The 22,092-nt window shown below is 45.0% G+C and overlaps 2 protein-coding genes across 2 annotated transcripts; both read left to right on the top strand.

Moving 5' to 3' along the window:
* Positions 1-321: 321 nt before the first annotated feature.
* On the top strand, positions 322-15,742 carry LOC122036626 (serine/threonine-protein kinase PBL34-like). Its single transcript, XM_042596013.1, has 6 exons — positions 322-890; positions 1,813-2,150; positions 2,263-2,398; positions 5,251-5,387; positions 5,457-5,580; positions 15,045-15,742. The coding sequence occupies exons 1-6, from the start codon at positions 674-676 to the stop codon at positions 15,548-15,550; spliced, it is 1,458 nt and encodes a 485-aa protein (XP_042451947.1). The 5' UTR covers positions 322-673; the 3' UTR covers positions 15,551-15,742.
* A 452-nt stretch (positions 15,743-16,194) lies between these two features.
* On the top strand, positions 16,195-17,595 carry LOC122036637 (vicilin-like seed storage protein At2g18540). Its single transcript, XM_042596023.1, has 2 exons — positions 16,195-16,408; positions 16,670-17,595. Exons 1-2 carry the CDS (start codon positions 16,300-16,302, stop codon positions 17,491-17,493), a joined length of 933 nt encoding a protein of 310 aa, XP_042451957.1. The 5' UTR covers positions 16,195-16,299; the 3' UTR covers positions 17,494-17,595.
* Positions 17,596-22,092: the final 4,497 nt, after the last annotated feature.

The following is a 22,092-nucleotide window of genomic DNA, read 5'->3' as shown; positions in this document are numbered from 1 at the left end:
AAGTAATTGATGAAGCGGCTGGTTGCTGATAGATTAGATAAATTGGTTACAACGCTATTAGATGTTGATGTGCACGTTCAACCATTTAATCATCATTAAATCTACGATGTTAACTCATTCGATATGATTCTTTCGGAGCTATCAGAGATCCATGTGAAAAAGTTAACGAATTGCAGTGACCATATTGAAGTCGTTTTCTATTTATTAAACAAGTAAATCATTCTAAATCGAGAAGTTCTTCAATTGATCATTTGAATCACTTTATGTTTTTATTGCAAAAATACCGAAAATGTTTTTTAAACAAAAACAGAAATAAGGCTTGCGGCTGTTTGCTGCTGCTACACTGAGCTCGTTAGATTCCCCCTTTGTCTCTTCGCTTTACTCCACTCGCTTTTCTTTATTCTTACGCTCGCCCAATCAATTTAGGGTGGCCGACGCCTCCCTCTCCTTCCCTCCATTTCTTTACTCCACGCCAGATTCTTCCTTATCTTGGGTTCTTCCACCATTCCGCTGCCAATCATTCTCCAATTTGATCTTTTCCCCTTCCTCCTCCTGCTCGCGGTTTCTTGTTCCTGATTGGTGATTTTTGCGCCGGTGGAAAGGCGAAAGATTTTCTTGGAAGGCGATCTTCGGAGTGGCTTCGTGGTCTTCTGAGCTGCTTGCTTTCTTGGACATGGGATTGCGGCCCCAGGTGGCGCAGCTGGCCTCGTGGGAGGGTTCCAAGGAAGGAAGTTCGAAGAAGAAAAGGAGGAAGAAGAGCAAGGACTGCAGTAGCGGCAAGAGTGAGGGGACGAGTTGCTGGATGAAGTTTCGATTGATGGGGGGCTGCGTCCCTTCCAGTTCTAGAGACAAGGTGGATACTTCCATCAGCAGCGCAGCCACTCAGTGCGGTAATCTATCCTTACTTCTGCAACTTGTCTTCCACTTTGGCACTCGGTGGTCTTTCTGTGGTTGTCGAAGTCGTGCGTGATGCTTGTAGTCGTTATAATGGGTAGACAACCTCCCTTTTACTTCAGTAACGTATCCTTTCCAACCACTAATACCTGTGTTTTCTGTTTTTGGTATCTGGTAGCCACGATCTTAGTAATTTTATTTCGGGCAATATTCTGGGAGTAGTCTTATCTCATATCAGAAGGGATTTGATCATATGCTTAGTTACAGATTATTTGCTTGGTAAATTATCCAGCTTCATGATGACGTTGCTGCCGATGCTGGGTAACGGAAAAGGTCAATGAATTTGCCCTTACACAACTGCACTATTCAAGCATATTCTTAACTCAAATCCTGGTCTGTTAGTTAGCTCATAAAGTAGCAATCTTTCTATACAAGTAACATTACACTTAGTTGGATAAGACGTTTATCTCCTAGTTACACAAACAGAGATTGATTCTAATTCATTCTCTTTCTGTATAAACAATGTTTTATACTATTTCGATTGTCTAACAGGTTGCTTCTTATTCAGAGAACTGTTACGTTAATTACCTGCCTAATTGAAGAAAGCTTTCCTCATAAAATTGCCCTTTTCTTTGAAGAAATCAGCATAATGTTAATGATATTCACCATGTTGAAGTGTTGGCTAAAAGGATGAGCGTTGAATTTAGTATTCATGGCAGTCATTTATGTGATGTACAGTTGACAGAAGTTATCACTTTTAATTTCTTTTTTTTTTCTTTATATAATCAGGGGATGCTTGTTATCATCTCACAATGCCACCAAACTACTCTCTGAATTTGTTGTTTTTGTTGATTTAAGATATAATTTGTGGCATTACAATATTTTCCTATAACCAGCATATTTAATATGGGTTTACAGAAAGTAAGTCGACTAATGATGGTAGTAGGGACCAACCAGTTGCACCAATGGCGTCTGGTTCTACTACCACGAGTAATGCTGAAAGTAATTCATCTATGTCGAAAGTTGGGGAGGAGCTTAAGGTTGCAACTCAACTGCGGAAATTCACCTTCAATGAGCTCAAATCAGCAACAAGAAATTTCAGACCTGAAAGTCTTCTTGGAGAAGGAGGATTTGGTTGTGTATTTAAAGGATGGATTGAGGAGAATGGAACTGCTCCTGTGAAACCTGGTACAGGGCTTACTGTTGCTGTCAAAACTCTTAACCATGATGGACTTCAAGGGCATAAAGAATGGCTGGTATGTTATCCTAGAAGCATCAGTTTTAGTTCTATGAATTGGTTATCAATACATAATTTACTGTACATCTGTTGGATATTTTTGATGTGAATCCCTCTTCATTTATGTCTAGGCTGAAGTTGATTATCTTGGTCAACTTCAACATCCAAATTTGGTAAAATTGATCGGTTATTGCATTGAAGATGACCAACGACTGCTAGTGTATGAGTTTATGCCTCGTGGAAGTTTAGAGAACCATCTATTTAGAAGTATGTATCTCCATGCATTCTCTTTTTTTTCTTCCATTAGATTCCATAAAAGATCCTAGATACTATTGAAATGTTCACAATCATGCATCGACTATGATTTTTTCCCCCTTGTTTATCATATAATAACAAGTTTTACATTTTTCTTTTTGATGTTAACTTTGAAGTCTAATAGATGATGTTTGCATTTTACAGTAATCGAACTTATCCTATATTGATTCTTCTTCACTAGATTTAATTGGAATTTTCTGCCATATGCTATCCTGTGACTTAGCTAGTCAACATTTGTTTTGAGGTTTTTAAATACACGAAGAAAGCAAGGCAATGTCACACTCCTGTAAAAACAAACAAGCCAATGATGCTTTGGCACTTCAATCTACACAAAAATATCCCTTGTAAAACCATAATTGCTCTTCCACCTAATCTCCGAACAATACAAGAATAACACTATTCAGATTGTGTTGTAGGATTGAATTTGCAAACTGCAACTTTAACTTTTATTTAAATAATTAAGTAGCAGCAATTAGACAAATTTCCCCATATTATGTCTAACTCTCTTTCTTACATGCCTCCTAGAATTGCACTTATATGTTTCATAGTGAAACTACATGTCCATAACTACTACTTGGACAGCCATTATTCTGGAATTTCTAGAACAATAATTTCAACAACTGAGGCAACCTGTACAGCTACTAGAAAATCAAGTGAGAGCTGGAGGGAGATATTTATGTAGTTACGACCTTTACTTTTGTGTGGTTGGATTGGAGCTATACCTTGAATAAGATGTCTAAAATATGCACATGCATGCCCCTTTTTCTGAGAGAAAGTGAAGGCAATACGAGAACTGTTAGTGCTGTCTACATTTTTTCATGTATCATTTCTTGAACAAAATTCGTTTTGATATAATATTAGTATGAAGGGGAGCCTTTGCGCAACGGTAAAATTGTCATGTGACCAAAATGTCACGGGTTCGAATCCTGGAAATAGCCTCTTGCAAAAAAGCAGGGTAAGGCTGCGTATAATGGATCCTTCCCCGGGACCCCGCATGGCAGGAGCTTCGTGCACCGGGCTGCCCTTTTATATAATATTGGTATGGTCTTTCCTTTACATAGTTTTCAGATGTAGATGAGGAAGGGAGAAATAGGTCAATTGGAAACTATACACCCAGCTCAAGGTCAATCCACCAAACAGAAAATTTCCCTTGGTTCATGTAATTCAATGTAGTGTCAGAGAAAAGACATCGCTTGAGAAACAAACAACCACTGTCCTTGGGTACATAGTGCGCTCAACTAATAGGCATCCAGAATTGGAGGCGCATAAGGAAATTGAGCACAAATGTTGAAAAGTACATATGAAAACAACATGGTTATAGGTACAGAATAAAATTGGACAACAATTGAGGTTCATCAATAATGCATCATAAACTTCAAAACAGAAGGTAAAAAAAAAAAATACATGCCACTGCAATAATTATCTATCATGCGTATTCTTTATGTCTATTGCAACATAAGTTTCTACAACAACACACTGCACTTAATGGATAATGTAATAACTATAAGAATTCCACATTTGCTAAAGTGATATGTACTGCTATCAACATAATGCTCACTAAATGTTGAAGACCAATCAATGAGCATCTTTGGATCTATCTATGGGTGTTACCCGTTGCAGTTTGCACTACCCCATTATGGCCCCATCTGTGATAGGCTCATTATTTGCTAGTAAACCATCATCCATGAGTAAATCATTTAGTGTTATCTTGGGTGGTGGGTTATGTCTTATAACCGCCATGTTATACCAACAGATGGTGAGTTCTGATTATCTACCATTGTAGATGTGTATTAGCATTAACAACAATAATAGACTGTATCATGCTATACATTGAACATAAATTAACCTACATTAGCATAAGTGGTTTGTTGACATGGATTACAAGGATTTGTTAGGATGGAGTTATTTGCAAGAAATAGTAGTTGGAAGGGGTGTCCTCTGCTATGGTCCCTTACATATATAAGTATGAGGATTCCTTTTGATGTTTGGTTGGCTAGAAGTGGGGAATGTTTAGAGTGTCTGCCTTATGAATTACAAAATGCCTCCTATAATTTAAGTGGCATAAATCTGCTATATCTGATTCAATGTGATTAGAGGTCTGTGTTTGATTCAATTTTGACATTGTTCCTGGCTACTGATTTGTATTACACATGTCGCAACCAATGTTTCTTGGTGGCAAATTCACAATTTCCCTATTCAATTGTGTCCTTCGATTACCTCTATAATTTCAGATATGAAGACCATTCATTTTGTTTTTCATTGCAGTTGATCCTATCATATTGGAAATGTGTCTTTGAAGTGTCACCTATCATACATTATCTATCCTCTCTCTGCAACAAATTTTATAAATTTTGGGAAACTAGTCTGTTTTTTCCCACAAGTTTAACAACATTACAGAATCTTAGTGATGTGGAATTTCTATTAGTATATACGGTTACTAGTACTGATTGATGCTTTCTTAGTCAGCCATTAGGGGAAATATTTGATTAATACTAATTTTCCACTCAAGCTTTAAGTTGCTTATTATTATTATTGGTGCCTAGTCTCTTATGGTACATGGCAGACATAGGTAATGTTCCTGATGAATTACCAGTAATGGGTCTTTTGTCTTGTCCAATTTGCCATTATATTGTATCTTTCTCTTTCTCTAGTTTTGTTATGTCAGTTATCACACTAATGTTTTTCATTGTTAATCTAGTCTTGTAGAACACCTGAACGTGTATTTTATCATGCTGCTATTCTTTTCTTATCTGTATGTCAGGTTCTAGTGCTATATAGTTTTTTTTGTTTATTCTTTTTGACAGGAACCCTTCCTCTACCATGGTCTGTAAGAATGAAAATTGCATTTGGAGCTGCAAAGGGTCTTGCTTTTCTTCATGAGGAAGCTGAAAGACCAGTGATATATCGCGATTTCAAGTCATCAAATGTCCTGTTAGACGTGGTAGGTAACAAATACTATTATCTTGCCCTGGAGTGTCTGTTCTGTCCGTTCTGAAATCCATGCTCCCAGGATTACAATGCTAAGCTGTCAGACTTTGGGCTCGCTAAAGATGCTCCTGAAGGTGATAAAACTCATGTGTCTACTCGAGTGATGGGTACATATGGATATGCAGCTCCTGAGTATGTTATGACAGGTGCAGTATTGAGCTGCTTCTCTAAGTGAAATTTTGACCTGATCTTTTGTGGTATATTGCTGATATGAGATCATAGGTTATATCTTGAAAGGTTCCATGTCAATTTCTTCAAGATTTTGTTCTCTTCATCTATTTTTCCCCTCTTATTTGTTAAATTTTGTATCTCTTAATGTTTCTGAAATCATTCTTCAATTAATCCTTAGTTATATTTCATGGTGAAAATGCAATTCATCTTAAACACCCAAGTTGGCAGAGCCTAAGTTCAACACGGAGATTAGGCCTGTGCTAGTTCTGGATATCTGTTGGACATTCGTTGTTATAACTTGGCGAGGATCATAAATATTTGGCTTGTATGTTGGATGTTTATAAAGGAATGATAAGGTTGCCTACTGTATAACATAAGTAACATAAGTCCTATTCAAGAAAGCTGTTGTTGACCCTCAAGCTCATAACTTAATCCTGTTAGGTTCACCGTATCTTACCTTTGCTGAGGATCCCTATTTCTGTTAAATATATCTTCTCTTCCTCTAGATCCTTGTGTATTTTTTAGACAGGGCTCGGTGCTAATGATGACTACAACAAAATTGAGCTATTCAGTTCTTCTCTTCCTCTTATTCAAAGTGTGTTAGATATGCTCTGGAAGCTCACATTATCGGGTCTCTCCTTACTACATCTTTGTATTGATATTGGTCCTGATCCGGCGGTAAGAACAGGGGACCAGGTCAACGCCACGTGGAAGTCAAAGAGCCGGGCGGTTCATCGAAGAAGGTCGGACCAACTAGGCCGACCGGAGAAAGTGGTCTGACCGACCGGGCGGCCGGTCGGTGTTTAGCCGATGGCAAAAGGCACCCCTATGGAAGTCGGGGTTCCGACGCTCATTGAACAAGATCGTAGGGCCGAGCGGACGGCACGCTCGGCCGAAGGCATGAAGCATATTGCTAACAGTCGCCACAAAACACATTACCGATAACTTCCCAAGTGGACCATCATATACGACCGGTCGGACGGAAGGCGGACGTGGGCCGGTCGGATGCCCGACATATGTTCGGGGAAAAAGACAAGGGACATCTTCTGACAGCTGGCATGCTTCGTGAGATGGTCATACTCCAAATCATGCGACAGGGGGTTCCGCTGTCCCATCGAGGACATGTCTGGACTATAGCAGTATGGCGTCAGGTAAGCTTTCTGACAGACACATATCGAGGTATGGGTTGCGGACACGTATGCGTCTCGAAGAACGTGCAGGAGCTCTTTCATCGCTCTATATAAAGAGCCTCATACTTCGCCGGAGGTACGCGATATACAACCTTGGAGCCACTTTTTTCATCACTTGCTTGCCTGACTTGAGCGTCGGAGGGTCGCCGCCGGGAACCCCTTCCCGGCCCGACTTCTGTGCAGGTTCGCCGGAGCTTCGTGCCACCAGCCGAAGATCCACGTCAGCAGTCGGAGAGCGCCCCGTGCCCAGCGTCCGTTGATTCGGCATTCGGACAGGATCAATTTGGCGCCGTCTGTGGGAACGCTCCTGCATCCGAACGGAAACAATGGACGAGACTGGACGACAACACACGGTAACGCTCTCCACTGAGGAACTTGACGCGCTGATCGAGTTGAGGGCCGCCAAGCTTGTGGAGCAAAACAGAAGGCAACAGTCGAGCGGCCAGAGCAGCAAGCAACGTCAGCATCGGGTGGCCGAGCGGAAGCACCACCAGCGACAGTGCCATTCCATCGGGCTCTCTTCCGCACTCTTCCTGAAGCCGTAGCAACTAATCGAGATCGGGGATCATCTTCGGATGAAATGCCAAGACGAGATAACAGAAAAGGGAAAGCCCCCCGAGCGGACGCATCTCCCGAGCGGATCAATCGTCAATTTTCGGAGGCTATTCTACGAGACCCTCTGCCCAAGCACTACGTGCCTCCGATGATCGGCGAGTACAATGGGACAACCGACCCGGATGATCATCTGGGTAAGTTCGATAACACAGCCACTCTCCATCAATACACAGATGGAGTAAAGTGCCGAGTTTTTCTTACCACTCTCTCGGGATCGGCTCAACGGTGGTTCCGGAGGCTGCCGGACGGATCCATCACAAACTTCAAGGACTTCCGAACGGCCTTCCTCCATCATTTTGCAAGCAGTCGGCGCTATCAAAAAACCAGCGTTAGTCTGTTCGCCATCAAACAAGAAGCTCATGAATCGCTCCGAGCTTACATCCAGCGGTTCAACAAAGTGGCCATGGATATTCCAACGGCCCACCCGAGACCATGATGAATGCCTTCACACAAGGCCTAGTGGATGGGGATTTCTTCCGATCGCTCATCCGAAAGCCGCCCGAGACTACGACCACATGCCACCAAGTGGACCCCGCACTGAGGGAACGCGCCCTCATCAGGAAACAAGGCTGCACGCTGTCTCAACAAGAGGTAGCCGATCGCCCAAGCCAAAGAAAGGAATGGACTCCGATGTTCTGTTCCTTCCACCGATCGGAAACGCACAACACAAGGGATTGTCAAGTCTCCCTCGTGGCTCATCCTGTCCCGGAACGGCGCCGATCCCTTCGCTCAATCGACGAGCGACACCAGAGAACCGGGCGACGGGTGACTAGGGAGACCCGAACGACAACATCATCATCAGCCAAGGGAATCGCTCGAGGCCAAGAGAACGAGACCGTCCGCCGGGAAGAAGAAAATAAGCAATACTTCTCGAGGCGAGATCAACATCATAGCTGGTGGGCCAACAGGAGGAGACTCCAATCGAGCCGTAAAGGCGCAGCTCCGCAACTCCGGATCCATGCAGTAGGCTACAATCGGGAGCGAGCAGAGGGACCCAAGATCCGCATCGGGCCTGTGGAACTGGAAGGAGTCGAAGTGTCCCACGACGACGCCCTCATCAATCGAGCATTCATCGCGTATTTATTGACACAGGAAGCTCGGTCAACATCATATTTAAGAAGGCGTTCGATCAACTACAAATTGACCGAGCCGAGCTGCTGCCCATGACAACCCCGCTATACGGGTTTACGGGCAATGAAGTCCTGCCGGTCGGGCAAATCCGGCTAGCTATCTCGCTGGGAGAGGAGCCGCTCAGAAGGACGCGGACTACAAACTTCGTGGTGGTCGACTCTCCCTCATCATACGTCATTTTGGGACGACCGGCGCTCAACGAGTTCCGGGCAGCCGTCTCCACCTTCCACCAGAAGATCAAATTCCCCGTCGAAGACAAAGTGGGAGAGGTACGGGGAGACCAACTGGCAGCTCGGCGATGCTACATTAAAATGGTCCGAGCAGAAGCAAGTTCCGCTCGGAAATCATCACGGATCGAGGTGAATGCTATAACTGAAAAGTCTCCCTCTTTAGTTTATGAAGAAAAAGAGAAAGTGCAGATACACCCAACCCGATCGACGGCTACGACATTCATTGCGTCCGATCTGGAGGTGAAGCAGAAAGAGGAGCTGATCCAATGCCTCAGAAGAAACCATGATGTCTTCGTCTGGTCGACACATGAGTTGCCCGGAATTTCACCAAGTATTGCGCAGCATGAGCTCCACGTCCGATCGGACGCTCGGCCAGTCAAGCAGAGAAAAAGAGATTTCAGCGCCGAGCAGAATGCCATCATCCGGGCGGAGGTGGAGAAGCTTCTGGAAGCTGGCCATATACGCGAGGTGTAGTTCCCGAGCTGGCTGGCGAACGTAGTATTAGTCTCCAAGCCGGGCAATAAGTGGAGAGTATGCATAGATTTTCGGGATCTCAACAAAGCCTGCCCGAAAGACTTTTATCCTCTGCCCCGGATAGATCAGCTAGTGGACTCTACGGCCGGCTGCGAATTAATTTGTATGCTCGACGCTTACCAAGGCTATCATCAAGTGCCGCTCGCCCGTGAAGATCAAGAAAAAGTCAACTTCGTGACGGTCGACGGCACCTATTGCTATAATGTGATGCCGTTCGGATTGAAGAATGCGGGAGCCACATATCAGCGCTTGATGAATAAAGTATTCAGAGAGCAGATCGGGCGAAATCTGGAAGTGTATGTGGACGACATTCTCATCAAGTCCGTCCGAGCGGAAGACCGTCGAGCTCCGACGTTAAATATCAAGAGACGAGCCGGCGTCTATAAACGTCCGAGCGGAAGACCGTCGAGCTCCGACGTTAAATATCGAGAGACGAGCCGGCGTCTATAAACGTCCGAGCGGAAGACCGTCGAGCTCCGACGTTAAATATCAAGAGACGAGCCGTATAAACGTCCGAGCGGAAGGCCGCCGAGCTCCGGCGTTAAATATCGAGAGACGAGCGGCGTCTATCCGAGCGGAAGGCCGCCGAGCTCGGCGTTAAATATCGAGACGAACCGCATCTATAAACGTCCGGCGGAAGGCCGCGAGCTCCGACGTTAAATATCGAGAGCGAATCCTCCACGCGGAAGGCCGTCGAGCTCCGACGTTAAATATCGAGAGACGAACCGGCATCTATAAACGTCCGAGCGGAAGGCCGTCGAGCTCCGACGTTAAATATCGAGAGACGAGCCGGCGTCTATAAACGCCCGAGCGGAAGGCCGTCGAGCTTCGACGTTAAATATCGAGAGACGAGCCGGCGTCTATAAACGTCCGAGCGGAAGGCCGTCGAGCTCCGACGTTAAATATCGAGAGACGAGCCGGCGTCTATAAACGTCCGAGCGGAAGACCGTCGAGCTCCGACGTTAAATATCGAGAGACGAGCCGGCGTCTATAAACGTCCGATCGGATTATAGCAATAAAAAGTACGGCAAGTGTCCCGAGGCACGCGATTTCGATACCGTTCGACCGTCTCTACGCTCCGATTGGCCCAGTATCCAAAGGTACTTAACATCTTGTAAATGAGCTCTAACATCTTGAAAGAGGGACATGGTATATTTCGCCGAGTGGGAGCACGAGAAGTAATAATGGGCGAGCGGATAAACACACATTTTGGTTATGTAAAGAGGCAGTAAATACAAGGAAAACATTGCATTAAAGTTAAAACTTTAGGCCGAGCGGCCTAATTACAAAAAGGGATGACATCCAGTCGAATGGCCGAATTACAGGAACTATTCAATATAATCATAAAGGGTCTTTGGGATGTTATCCAGAAGCGCCACCTGATCGCCGGCCGGGATATTAGTAGACTCCGGAAGAAGGCCCTTCGACTTCAGATAGGTCATGGTGGCAGTCATGGCCAAGTCGAAGGCTGTGTACATCCGCTCGCATATTTTTTCCGAGAATTCGGGCGAGCGGATGTAGCCCTGTCTTAGGGCGGCAACCCGACTCGGCTCAGCCTCTTGGTACTCTTTGAAGGCCGATTGAGCTGCAGCGAGGGATTCTTGCAAAGTGGTTAGCTCGCCCTTATGCTTAGTGGCGTCGGCCGAGCGGCTCACTTTCTCTTGGTCAAGCTGCTCCATCAATTCCTTGACCTTCAGCTCCAGACCTCGAGCCTCCACATTCTTCTTCTCCAAGTCAGAAATGGCCGTGTTCTTCCGAGTGGTGGCCAGGGTAAATTTTTGGTCGAGCGACTTGACTTGCCGCTCGAGCTCGGCCAAATGATGAGCCTGGTCGGCTGTTTTCTTCTGTTCGGCCGTCAGCATATCTTGAGCCTTCTTCAGCTCCTTCTGCAGCTCGGAGTAAGACGGTCCTTGATGGCCGGACGGACCAACCGCTGCCTTCAGTTGCCGCAGCTCTTCATCCACCAAGGCCAAGCGGTTGGAAACCGCGATTTCCTCTACCCATCTCTGACGAGAGGAATTAGAAGCTGTTATTGGCCGATCGGGAGGAATGAAGACAAAACTTGGTAGATTACAAACTTACCCCCGTAGCCTGCTGCATATGGCTATTAGCCAAATTCCCGATGGGGATCAGGGCGACGCGTGCCCGAGCGTCGGCCCACATCTCGGCGAGAGGCCCCTTCAGGGTGATAGTGTGCTCGGGCGCAGTCGGTTGGTCGGCCTCTGGCAGCAGCTCTTCAGTCGGGAGATGAAGAGTGACCCGAATGGTGCGACCATGACCGGGGGTCGTCCGACCGGCTTTCGGGAGGGGATCAGAAGCCGGCACCGAGAACTGCGAATGAATGGTCGAGCGTTGGACTGGTTGACGAGCGGGCGGAAGAGTGCTGACTGGAATAGCCTCAATTGGCGCGGCTGGCTCGTCCCATTCAGAAGGCGTCCGGTCGGACGAAATGGTTTCGGCCTCTAGCGCCTTGCCCCGAGCAGTCGCAGTGACCCGCTCGGATGGTTGGACCGCGGAGGTAGCCGACCGCAGGGGAGTCTCCACTCGGCGCCTCTTTTGTAAAGGCTGTTCCTCCTCCCGAGCGGAACCTTCCTCGGGGGCAGTCGATTCTCCAGGGGGTGTGGCTCCGCTGGCCACGTTTTGCTGAGAAGCTTGAGCGGCCGACTCAGCTTGAGTCCCGCTCTCTCCTTCGTGGGATCCGACCGGCTGGATACCCAACGCTTCCATTTCTCTGGCTGCCGCGGCTTCTAGCGCTGCCGCCTTTCTCTTCAAAACGTCGGCCATCACCGAATCCATGACGATATCCGCTGCAAGGGAAAGAAAAGAAATCAGTTAGCAATTAAAGCAAATGCCCAAGCAAAGTTATTACCGAAGCCGGTCGGAAGAGGAGTCAGTATGGGACTCAGGCCGAAGATGTACATCACTCCTTCGTGAAGAAGCTTGTTGATGTCAAGTCGCAGACCGGCTAGTATATTTGCAGCGTGGAGATAGTCCGGTCGGGTCTTGAATTTCTTCAGCTCGGGAGTAGGGGGTAGGCTGACCTGCCACTGGGTCGGGAAGTTGGCCCGATCGGGCATACGGATGTAGAAAAAATAATCCTTCTAATGTTTATTGGAAGTAGGTAGCTTGTTGAAGAAGACTAAGCCGGGTTGAGCTTGGAACATGAAGGTGCCCGGCTCGGCTTGCTTAGGGTAGTAGAAATAAAAGAAGACCTCCGGTCGGAGGGGGATGTTGTGAATCTTGAACAAAACAACAACACCGCAAAGGAGACGAAAGGTGTTGGGTACTAGACTGCCGAGCGGCACACCGAAATAATTACAAACATCTTGGATGAAAGGATGTACAGGGAACCGCAGACTGGCGGTAAATTGGTCGCGGAAGACACAGAAGGCTCCGCGCGGCGGCCTATGCGGCCGAGCGGAAGGACCGGCCAAAAGAATTTCAAAATCTTCGGGGATTTCGAAATTGTCTGTTAGGATATCAAAATCACGCTGGTCGAATCAGGACTGCATGGTGGTGTACCATGGGCCGAGGGACTGGTCTTCAGGGTGCGAAGAACTGGCCATTCGCCGAGCGAAGGAGACCAGGAAAGAGGACAGACAGAAACAAGAAGAGATCGCCGGAACAGTATCCGGGAGCAAAAACGAGAGAAAGAAATGTAAAGAAAGCACCGGAAACAAGAAAGGCAGGGGGAGAACCTTACGAAAAAGAAGGAAGATCGAAGGGAGACACCGGAGATCACCGGAAGCAGTAGAACGCAATCGTCGGAGCTCTAAAGTGCTGGGGGCAAGGGTCGAAATCGCAGAGGCAAATGCGAGAGAAAAGGAAACGAAGAATTTATAGGGTGGAGGCCGGGCGGCCTCCACCGTCAGATCCAGGTCACGGGAATCAAAGCGTGCATCGGGCCGTCCATTTCGAATCGCTTCGATCACATCAAAGCACCATGCCACCACCGCCGTACGATGATAGCATTACGCCACGTGGCATTCGACCATTCGAGGCATTTAATGAGCGCATGCTCAGCCTTAATGTCAAAAATTGGCGCAGAACACGAGGGGATCCAGCGAATGCCATTGAATCAAGGCCATCTCTGCGGCAAGCCGATCGGAGGATATTAGCACGACTGAGCTGCCCGGCCAGACTCGTAGTCCAGTCAGTCGGACTAATCGCCTCCTTCGACTAGACTTGAAGGGGAGGCAAGTGATCCGGCGGTAAGAACAGGGGACCAGGTCAACGCCACGTGGAAGTCAAAGAGCCGGGCGGTTCATCGAAGAAGGTCGGACCAACTAGGCCGACCGGAGAAAGTGGTCTGACCGACCGGGCGGCCGGTCGGTGTTTAGCCGATGGCAAAAGGCACCCCTATGGAAGTCGGGGTTCCGGCGCTCATTGAACAAGATCGTAGGGCCGAGCGGACGGCACGCTCGGCCGAAGGCATGAAGCATACTGCTAACAGTCGCCACAAAACACATTACCGATAACTTCCCAAGTGGACCATCATATACGACCGGTCGGACGGAAGGCGGACGTGGGCTGGTCGGATGCCCGGCATATGTTCGGGGAAAAAGACAATGGACATCTTCTGACAGCTGACATGCTTCGTGATATGATCATACTCCAAATCACGCGACAGGGGGTTCCGCTGTCCCATCGAGGACATGCCTGGACTATAGCAGTATGGCGTCAGGTAAGCTTTCTGACAGACACATACCGAGGTATGGGTTGCGGACACGTATGTGTCTCGAAGAACGTGCAGGAGCTCTTTCACCGCTCTATATAAAGAGCCTCATACTTCGCCGGAGGTACGCGATATACAACCTTGGAGCCACTTTTTTCACCACTTGCTTGCCTGACTTGAGCGTCGGAAGGTCGCCGCCGGGAATCCCTTCCCGGCCCGACTTCTGTGCAGGTTCGTCGGAGCTTCGTGCCACCAGCCGAAGATCCACGTCAGCAGTCGGAGAGCGCCCCGTGTCCAGCGTCCGTTGATTCGGCATTCGGACAGGATCATGTCCCTTATTAGATTATGTGCTAATTCTAAGTTGGTCACCATGGTCACTCCAACCATTTCTACTGATCCACGCACAAGAATTTCACAAGTCGTTACAGATACATTTTTGTTTAATGGTTTAAGAGAAGTCTCCTTTGGTTTTCTCAACCCTCATGTCATAAAGTTTAGCATACCGTGTTTCTTTTCCCAATTGATCTTGAGCTACATATTCATGTATCATAATTGCTAACATGTGATAGTTTTCTATCCTTTCTAATAATCTGTTCTTAATCACCACCCTTTAATCCCTAAGTTAAGGATGCCAAATATTTTGGAAACACAAAAACCAAACCTGAACTTATCCAATAGTTCCAGGCTTTGGGGTCATGAATGATGTCTCAGTTTTTTTTTAAAGTTATTTTATTTCTATAGGGATTTAGAGTTTGGTTGGGTCCCATGCCTTCCAGTCCAACTCCAGGCTATATTTCGTTTGCTTTAAACTGAAACCATTTTCAACCTGAAATTTACCTGACCCCAACCCTAATTCACAGAAATAAAAGGAAAAAAAAAATCAACACTCTATGCACAATTTGAGCAAACTATATGAGTCTTTAGACAGACAAATTATGTGATTGCAGTTCATATTTTTACTCAAGATGTACTAGACTTTCTTCTAGGTTATATAAGTCCATGCTAGAATTTGACACTTTTCTTCATTATGAATGTTATGCTTGAATATCATGTATGTATCTCAGGGCATTTGACTTCAAAGAGTGACGTCTACAGCTTCGGAGTGGTGCTACTTGAGATGATGACAGGAAAAAGGTCGATGGACAAAAACCGGCCTAACGGAGAGCACAATCTTGTGGAGTGGGCGCGCCCACACCTTGGAGAAAGGCGCCGGTTTTATAAACTTGTTGATCCTCACTTGGAGGGCAATTTCTCCATCAAAGGTGCACAGAAAGTATCCCAACTTGCACAAGCATGTCTCAGTCGTGATCCTAAAGCGAGGCCACTGATGAGTGAGGTCGTTGAAGCCCTCGGACCCATTATCAACCTCAAAGACCTAGCAAGCTCTTCTTATTTCTACCAGACCATGCAAACAGAACGCTCAATGACACATTCCAATAGCTTGGGTGCTAGAAATGGATTGAAACCACAAGGTTCATTCGGAAGACAAGGACAACAGCCGACAAGGAGCCTTTCACAAGGTTCACATGCTTCACCATATCGCCGGTCACCAAAGCCCAATGTTAGATGACCATCGACATACAACACTCAAGGATCTGAAATAGCTTAGCCAAATTAAAAACTTTGTATTGTTGTAGATGATTCATCTTTGCAAGTCCAGTGGGGGTTGCTGTGGATAAAAATACTATGCCATTTGATAGCTAGAGTGTCTTTAAAATGCAACTCTGATGAGTATTTATTTATGGTCGACGCAACTTTGTTTGGTCCATCATTGTTCAAATATTTGGCATTTATCTAAATGGATCCAACTATCCATTGCTTGGTGTCCCTAGCTCGAAGTATGCAACTTGTGCATGAGCATGCCCGTTTCACAAAGTAGAGATATTATGGCAGTACCTTGTGTCATGCAGCCTGAATCCCAGAATTAGATTATTTAATCTAACACCTTTGCATGTGAATTCATTACAAACTGTTATACGAAGTTATGTTCATTTAAAAGTGAGTTTTAAAGATTTGAATAATGTATGTGTTAGACTTTAATGATTAGAAATTTGATTAGAAACTGGAAGTCCAAAACATCAGAAAGGTATTCTTTACACTCTAGTTTTCCTTCCGTAAGAAAAGACAACATCCAGCATGAAGGAAGGGTAAGGAATGACTGGGAAGCCATTTTAGCCGCAACACCAAGCCAAGAAACAGAGCGACGCATCTCTATAAATCCATGGAACAAACTGAGAGTTACATCGTACAAAGCAGATAAATCTCTCGCAGATCTTTTCTTCTGTGAGCAGAGGCGGATTTGATATAGCATCGTTGTTGATGGATAGCATCAGAGGACAGCCCAAGCAAGTGATTTACCAGGATATATCGCCCCTGACCGAACATACTGAAACTGTCGAGAGTCATGTTCTCCGTGTTCATCTTCCAGGTATAATCTGTGTGGTTTCTTAAGCAAGTCAGGGGGCACAATTGGCTTGTCATTCAAAAGGAAACTCTCTTCTGTTTCTTACCGCAACTACTACAATTGACCTGATTGCGAAAACTTTGAATTATGGCCTCCAAATCATTATTTTGGCTTCCAGATTTGATGCGACCATCTTTCAGAAATCTTATATATCCATGCACGTTAAATCTTAATACCACACTGATTATTCCATGTACCTTTTATCTATTTTACACGGGAATCAAGATTTCAGGTCTGAAGACATCAGGGTCCGGATCGACAAGAACTCCATGAAGCTGTTGGTGAGGTGCATGAAGCCTCTGGCTCAAACCACCGTCGCCCGAGTCGAGTTAGATCTTGACGTTCCTAAGGATGCAGACGTCGGACAAATCAGAGGGGGTTTTGAACAAGGATGGCTGTCACTGTCCATGCCGAAGAAGAGGATTACGCAGGATCCTGATAGGAAAGAGGAGGAAGAAATGCCAAAGGAGAAGGCAGAGAATGGAGAAACGAAGAAGGCAGAGAGTGGAGAAAGGAAGAAGGAAGAAAAACTCACCCCGAAAGAGAAGGCAGAGAGTGGAGAAAGCAAGAAGAAAGAAGAGCCCATGCCAAAAGATGAGCAGAAGAAAAGCAAAGAAGAAGAAGAAGGCATGCCCAAGGAACCAGACTCGCCCAAGGAAAAGATTGAGAAAGATAAAACAGAGGAGAAGGCAAAAGAAGGAAGCTTGCCAGAGGACAAACCTACTGTTGGTGCCGACAACAGGGAGCAGGAACGTAAGAAGCAATTGGACAAGGCAAAGAGTAAAAATGATACTACAGAAGAAGCAGCACCTTCCATGTACGGAGAGAAGCCAAAGGCTTGCAGAAAGAGAGAGAGAGGAGAAGGAAGGTGGGAAGGTGCGAATTGGAGGAACAAAATCGAGGAGATAGAAGAGTACTGGCTTGACGGTGGACTGGTGGATAAGTTGATGAAGAGCTTTGAGAGTAAGAAGAAGTTGATCTATGCAGCAGCTGTCGGCTTCTCAGTGGGCTTCTTTGTGGCTCAGAAGCTGAGGTCAAGAAGCACATGAAGGCAGGCCTTCATGCCATGCAGTGCCAAATGTATAATTAATTCATTATGATTGCATAATTCAAATAAGAGCGGGCCTTTGTTTGTTTTTTTTAAATAAAAACAAAAGAGTACTTGATGTGGTGAATAAGATGAGACCTCGATCGATCAAAATCTAGAAGATCGATTGATATGGTAGTCAAAATTAAGAGGAGTTAATATTCTTAGCTAGTTAAGATGATCATCTCGATCAAAAGGTCATTCGATTGGACCCTTGGGCCGGTCAAATACCGAGTCCCTTGGTATTGATAAAACTCTAAGTCAAGTCAGTGTTATCCAAAACAAGGTCCACTTCATCACGCGGGGTTCGATCGGACAAACTGGACACTTGGTCCGACCAAACTATGGTGTCAAACGGGGAGGCCGAGCGAAGGACGGGTCCCCGACAATATTCCTCAAATCCGATCGGATTGCTCTTGTAAGCGATAGCCGATCGGATTACATGATAGGCTCGTTCGGTTGGCCAGTTACACATATTAAAGGTCCCTCAATCCAACGGTATCACATTCCCTTTTGGCATTTTGTGCTACATATGACAGAGAATATTATATATGCAAGTTGTACATTAGAAGCTTCCACCCTGCCAAACACAGGGATTGCAGACCCATTTTATGAAAGGTGTCATAGCATTTTTATGGCCTACCCATTTTTGGAAACCCTTTGAGATTCATGCACGGACAAATAGTAACACTATAAAAGAGAGTCTCCATCTACAGACGCAGGTATGCGACGTTACATAATTTTACATACTCACAACTACTATTCATTTATTGTTTATCGCCTTCAAATGGATCACTGATTTGAGTATTAGAGTGTCTGCGTCGGAGATCCCCTCCTTGGCCTAGGTTGCTAACGCTTCTTTGGACATGCAGGATCGTTCGAAGTCATCTTTTCTATCTTGGAGTCTTCACACAGTCAACACCAGAGTCACCTACCCAGCATGTCATCTCCACTGATTTGGCTAGAGAGTCTGGGACTTGGTGAGAGCAAACTCACTTATAGCTCGGTCGAACGACTCGAGAGTCTGGGACTTGGTCGTGAGAGCAAGCTCACTTATAACTCGGTCGCTCAACACGAGAGTCTGGGACTTAGTCATGAGAGCAATTTCACTTATAACTTAACCGAATGGTTTGAGAGTCTGGGACTTAGTCGTGTGAGCAAGCTCACTTATAACTTGGTTGTTTGGCACGAGAGTCTGGGACTTGGTCATGAGAGCAAGCTCACTTATAACTCAGGAAAATGGCTCGAGAGTCTAGGACTTAGTCATGAGAGCAAGCTCACTTATGACTCGGCCAAATGGCTCGAGAGTCTAGGACTTAGTTATGAGAGCAAACTCACTTATAACTCAGCCGCTCGGCATGAGAGTCTGGGACTTGGTCATGAGAACAAGATCACTTATAACTCGGTTGAACAGTTCAATAGTCTGAGACTTGATCGTGAGAGTAAACTCACTTATAACTCGGTCGAACGACTCGAGAGTCTGGGACTTGATCATGAGAGCAACTTCACTTATAACTCAGTCGAATGACTCGAGAGTCTAGGACTTAGTCGTGAGAGCAATCTCACTTATAGCTCGGCCACTCGGCACGAAAGTCTGGAACTTGGTAATGAGAGCAAGCTGACTTAAAACTCAACTGAACGGCTTGAGAGTCTGGAACTTGTTTATCAGAGCAAACTCACTTATAACTCGATCGAACGGCTCAAAAGTCTGGGACTTAGTCTTTTTAAGTTGAATTTGCCTGCATTCATTAAGTATACATTCTCACGATCTACATCAATTTATTACATACATACACTCAAGTTCGATAGGGTTGTAGATGATTCATATTCCATGACCGATCCAAGTTCTTTCCTTCTAGTCTTGTAGATAATAAGAACTTGAGGTGAGTTTTCGAACCACCTTGTATGGCCCGCCCCACTGTAGCTCCAATTTGTCGACATCATCGACCGACTTGATTTATTTCCAGATTAAATCATCGTCCTAAAAAAATCTAGGCATGACTCTTCAATTGTAGTTTTGCTTCATTTGCTATAGATACGTCATCAGCCGAGCAGCTACTTTATCTCTGATTTTGTTTATAAGATCAAGCTCCATAAGTCGTTGCTCGATATTATCTTGATCGTATAATTGCCTCCAATCAAACTCTATGCCAACCTCCACTGGTACGACTACTTCTCCACAGTACACCAAATAAAAAGGGATTATACCACTAGCCTATCGGGGCATAGTGCTGTAAACCCACAATATACTAGACAATTCATTAACCCAACTTCCCCCAAGATGATCGAGTCTAGTTTTGAGCCCCCTGATGATTTCCTTGTTTGTGACCTCTGCCTGGCCGTTGCTTTGAGGATAAGCTACGAAGGTAAAAGTTTGCAGAATGTCATAACTAGAACACCATTCCTAGATTTTTTGCACTTGGAACTATCTTTCATTATCCGAGACAAGCTTATGAGGAATACTAAATCGACACACGATGTTTTACCATAGGAACTTGGTGACCATCTGCTCGATTATCTTGGCCAGTGCCTCGGCCTCCACTCATTTAAAAAAAATCCACAACAACTAGGAGCAACTTTCTCTTATCGGACATCATTGGAAAGGGTCCTATAGTATTCATATCCCATTGGTCAAATGGGTAGGAGACAATTGAGGTCTTCAATAGTTCTGTGGGTAGGTGCGAAATGTTTTAGTGTATCTGATAAACAAGTGGATATTAGCTGAGCTGAGTTCTCTTGCAGAGTGGTCGTAAATACCCGGCTAGTAGAATCTTCCAAGCGAGTAACCAACCGCTCGAATGACTTTCATATGAACCTTGATGCACTTCTTACATAATGTACTATATTTCATCTGACCCGACATGCTTGAGCAGCGAACGAGAAAAGACTCTCTTGTATAAGTGATCTTCTACTAATGTGAACCGACCGACCCTCTTCCTTATCATTCGTGCTTGTTCCCAATCAGTTGGTAAGATTCCTTGTTGGAGGAACGAAACCAAAGGTGCTTGCCAATCACTTTATATTTCTACTTTGGCTTGTCACTCAATGTGAGATATCAATGATGTTTGCTTGACTGGTTTATCCAGTATCCAAGGACTTAGGGAACTAGCCAACTTGGCTAGCTCATCCGCATACTGATTTTCCAACCGAAAATTTTTATCTACCACCACTTCTTGAAATCTCACTTTTAACTTCTTGAATACTTCTACATACAATCTCAATCTTTGAAATCATTATTTATTTCAAAATTTTCTGCTAATTGTCGAGCTACTAGCTGAGAATCTCAGTAGATTAGGACTCGAGAAGCTCCTACATTCTTTGCTGCTTGCAGATCGGTTATTAGTACTTCATACTCCACTTCATTATTAGTGGCCCGATATTCTAGCTGAATGAACAGTTGTATTCTATCTTCACTCCGGGATATCATAAGGATCTCGACCCCACTACACTGTCAAACAGACGACCTATCCACATAAATTCTCCAAGTCTCCTCAAGCTTGGGGTTTTTTATCTCTGTCACAAAATTGGCTAAGATTTGGACTTTGATGGTCGATCGAGGTTAGTACTATATGTCGTATTCACTTAGTTCTATGGTCTACTTGATCAATCTTTCCAACGCCTCTAGGTTGATAAGCACCTGGCCCAGTACTATTAGTCAATACAATTATAGAGTGAGAAATAAAATAAGGGTGTAACCTCCGAGCGGCTAAAACCAGCTCATACACCAACTTCTCAAAAGCAGTGTAGTGACATTCAGCGCCTTTTAATAAATAAGTTAAAAATATACAAATTGTTGTTTATTGTCATCCTATCGTACCAACACCGATCCTATAGCCCTTTTAGTAGTAGACAAGTATACCCACAGTGGCTCGCTAGCTGTGAGTTCTGCAAGTATAGGTAAAGAGGATAGATACCGGCACCTTGTCACACTCGGCATCCCACTGGAACTTTGTGGCTCGGGGAAGTATGTTGTAGAATGGTATACTTCGATCAGACAACCTTGATATGAAAAAAGATAAAGCTATGATATGTCGATCTATATCTACACATAAATCATCTATTCCTGGCTCTAAATAAGCATTTGTTGGGGTTTAGCTTGAGTTTATACCTCCTCAAGGTTCGGCATGTCTCCTCTATATATACACATAAATCAGCAACTCAGAGGAACTTGATTAGTATATCATCCACATATATCTCCATATTTCTGTCGATCTACCTTCGGAACACCTTTTTATAAGTCGTTGGTATGTTGTGTTGGATCAATACGCACGTGAGAGGGGGGGAGGGGGTGAATCATGTGATTTTCAAAAACTTATTTTCTCATTTTTAAGAATTCAATACGCAACGGAAAACTATGAGAAAAGACGGAAATAGAAAAGCAAGTAAAATAACACGTGTTCGGTTTTACTTAATTCGGAGTCTTTGACGACTCCTACTCCAAAATCCAGGTCTCATAAATCTATCGATGTGAAATCCACTAAAATACCTTTTTTGATATCTCTAGAAAAGGAAATCGAGTACAAAAAGACGAAACAAGTGCAACACCCTGCACTTGTCATAT

The sequence above is a fragment of the Zingiber officinale genome, chromosome 1A (genome assembly GCF_018446385.1).
Source record: "Zingiber officinale cultivar Zhangliang chromosome 1A, Zo_v1.1, whole genome shotgun sequence".
NCBI lineage: Eukaryota > Viridiplantae > Streptophyta > Magnoliopsida > Zingiberales > Zingiberaceae > Zingiber > Zingiber officinale.
This window is presented reverse-complemented; position numbering and strand designations above follow the sequence as displayed.

Bases quoted from the DNA above. Each gene is read 5' to 3' on its own strand.
- LOC122036626 (XM_042596013.1), top strand. From the start codon at position 674: ATGGGATTGCGGCCCCAGGTGGCGCAGCTGGCCTCGTGGGAGGGTTCC. The intron at 2,399-5,250 runs GTATGTATCTCC...TCTTTTTGACAG, and splicing joins AGAGAACCATCTATTTAGAA to GAACCCTTCCTCTACCATGG. The intron at 5,388-5,456 runs GTAGGTAACAAA...CCATGCTCCCAG, and splicing joins CAAATGTCCTGTTAGACGTG to GATTACAATGCTAAGCTGTC.
- LOC122036637 (XM_042596023.1), top strand. From the start codon at position 16,300: ATGGATAGCATCAGAGGACAGCCCAAGCAAGTGATTTACCAGGATATA. The intron at 16,409-16,669 runs GTATAATCTGTG...ACGGGAATCAAG, and splicing joins TCTCCGTGTTCATCTTCCAG to ATTTCAGGTCTGAAGACATC.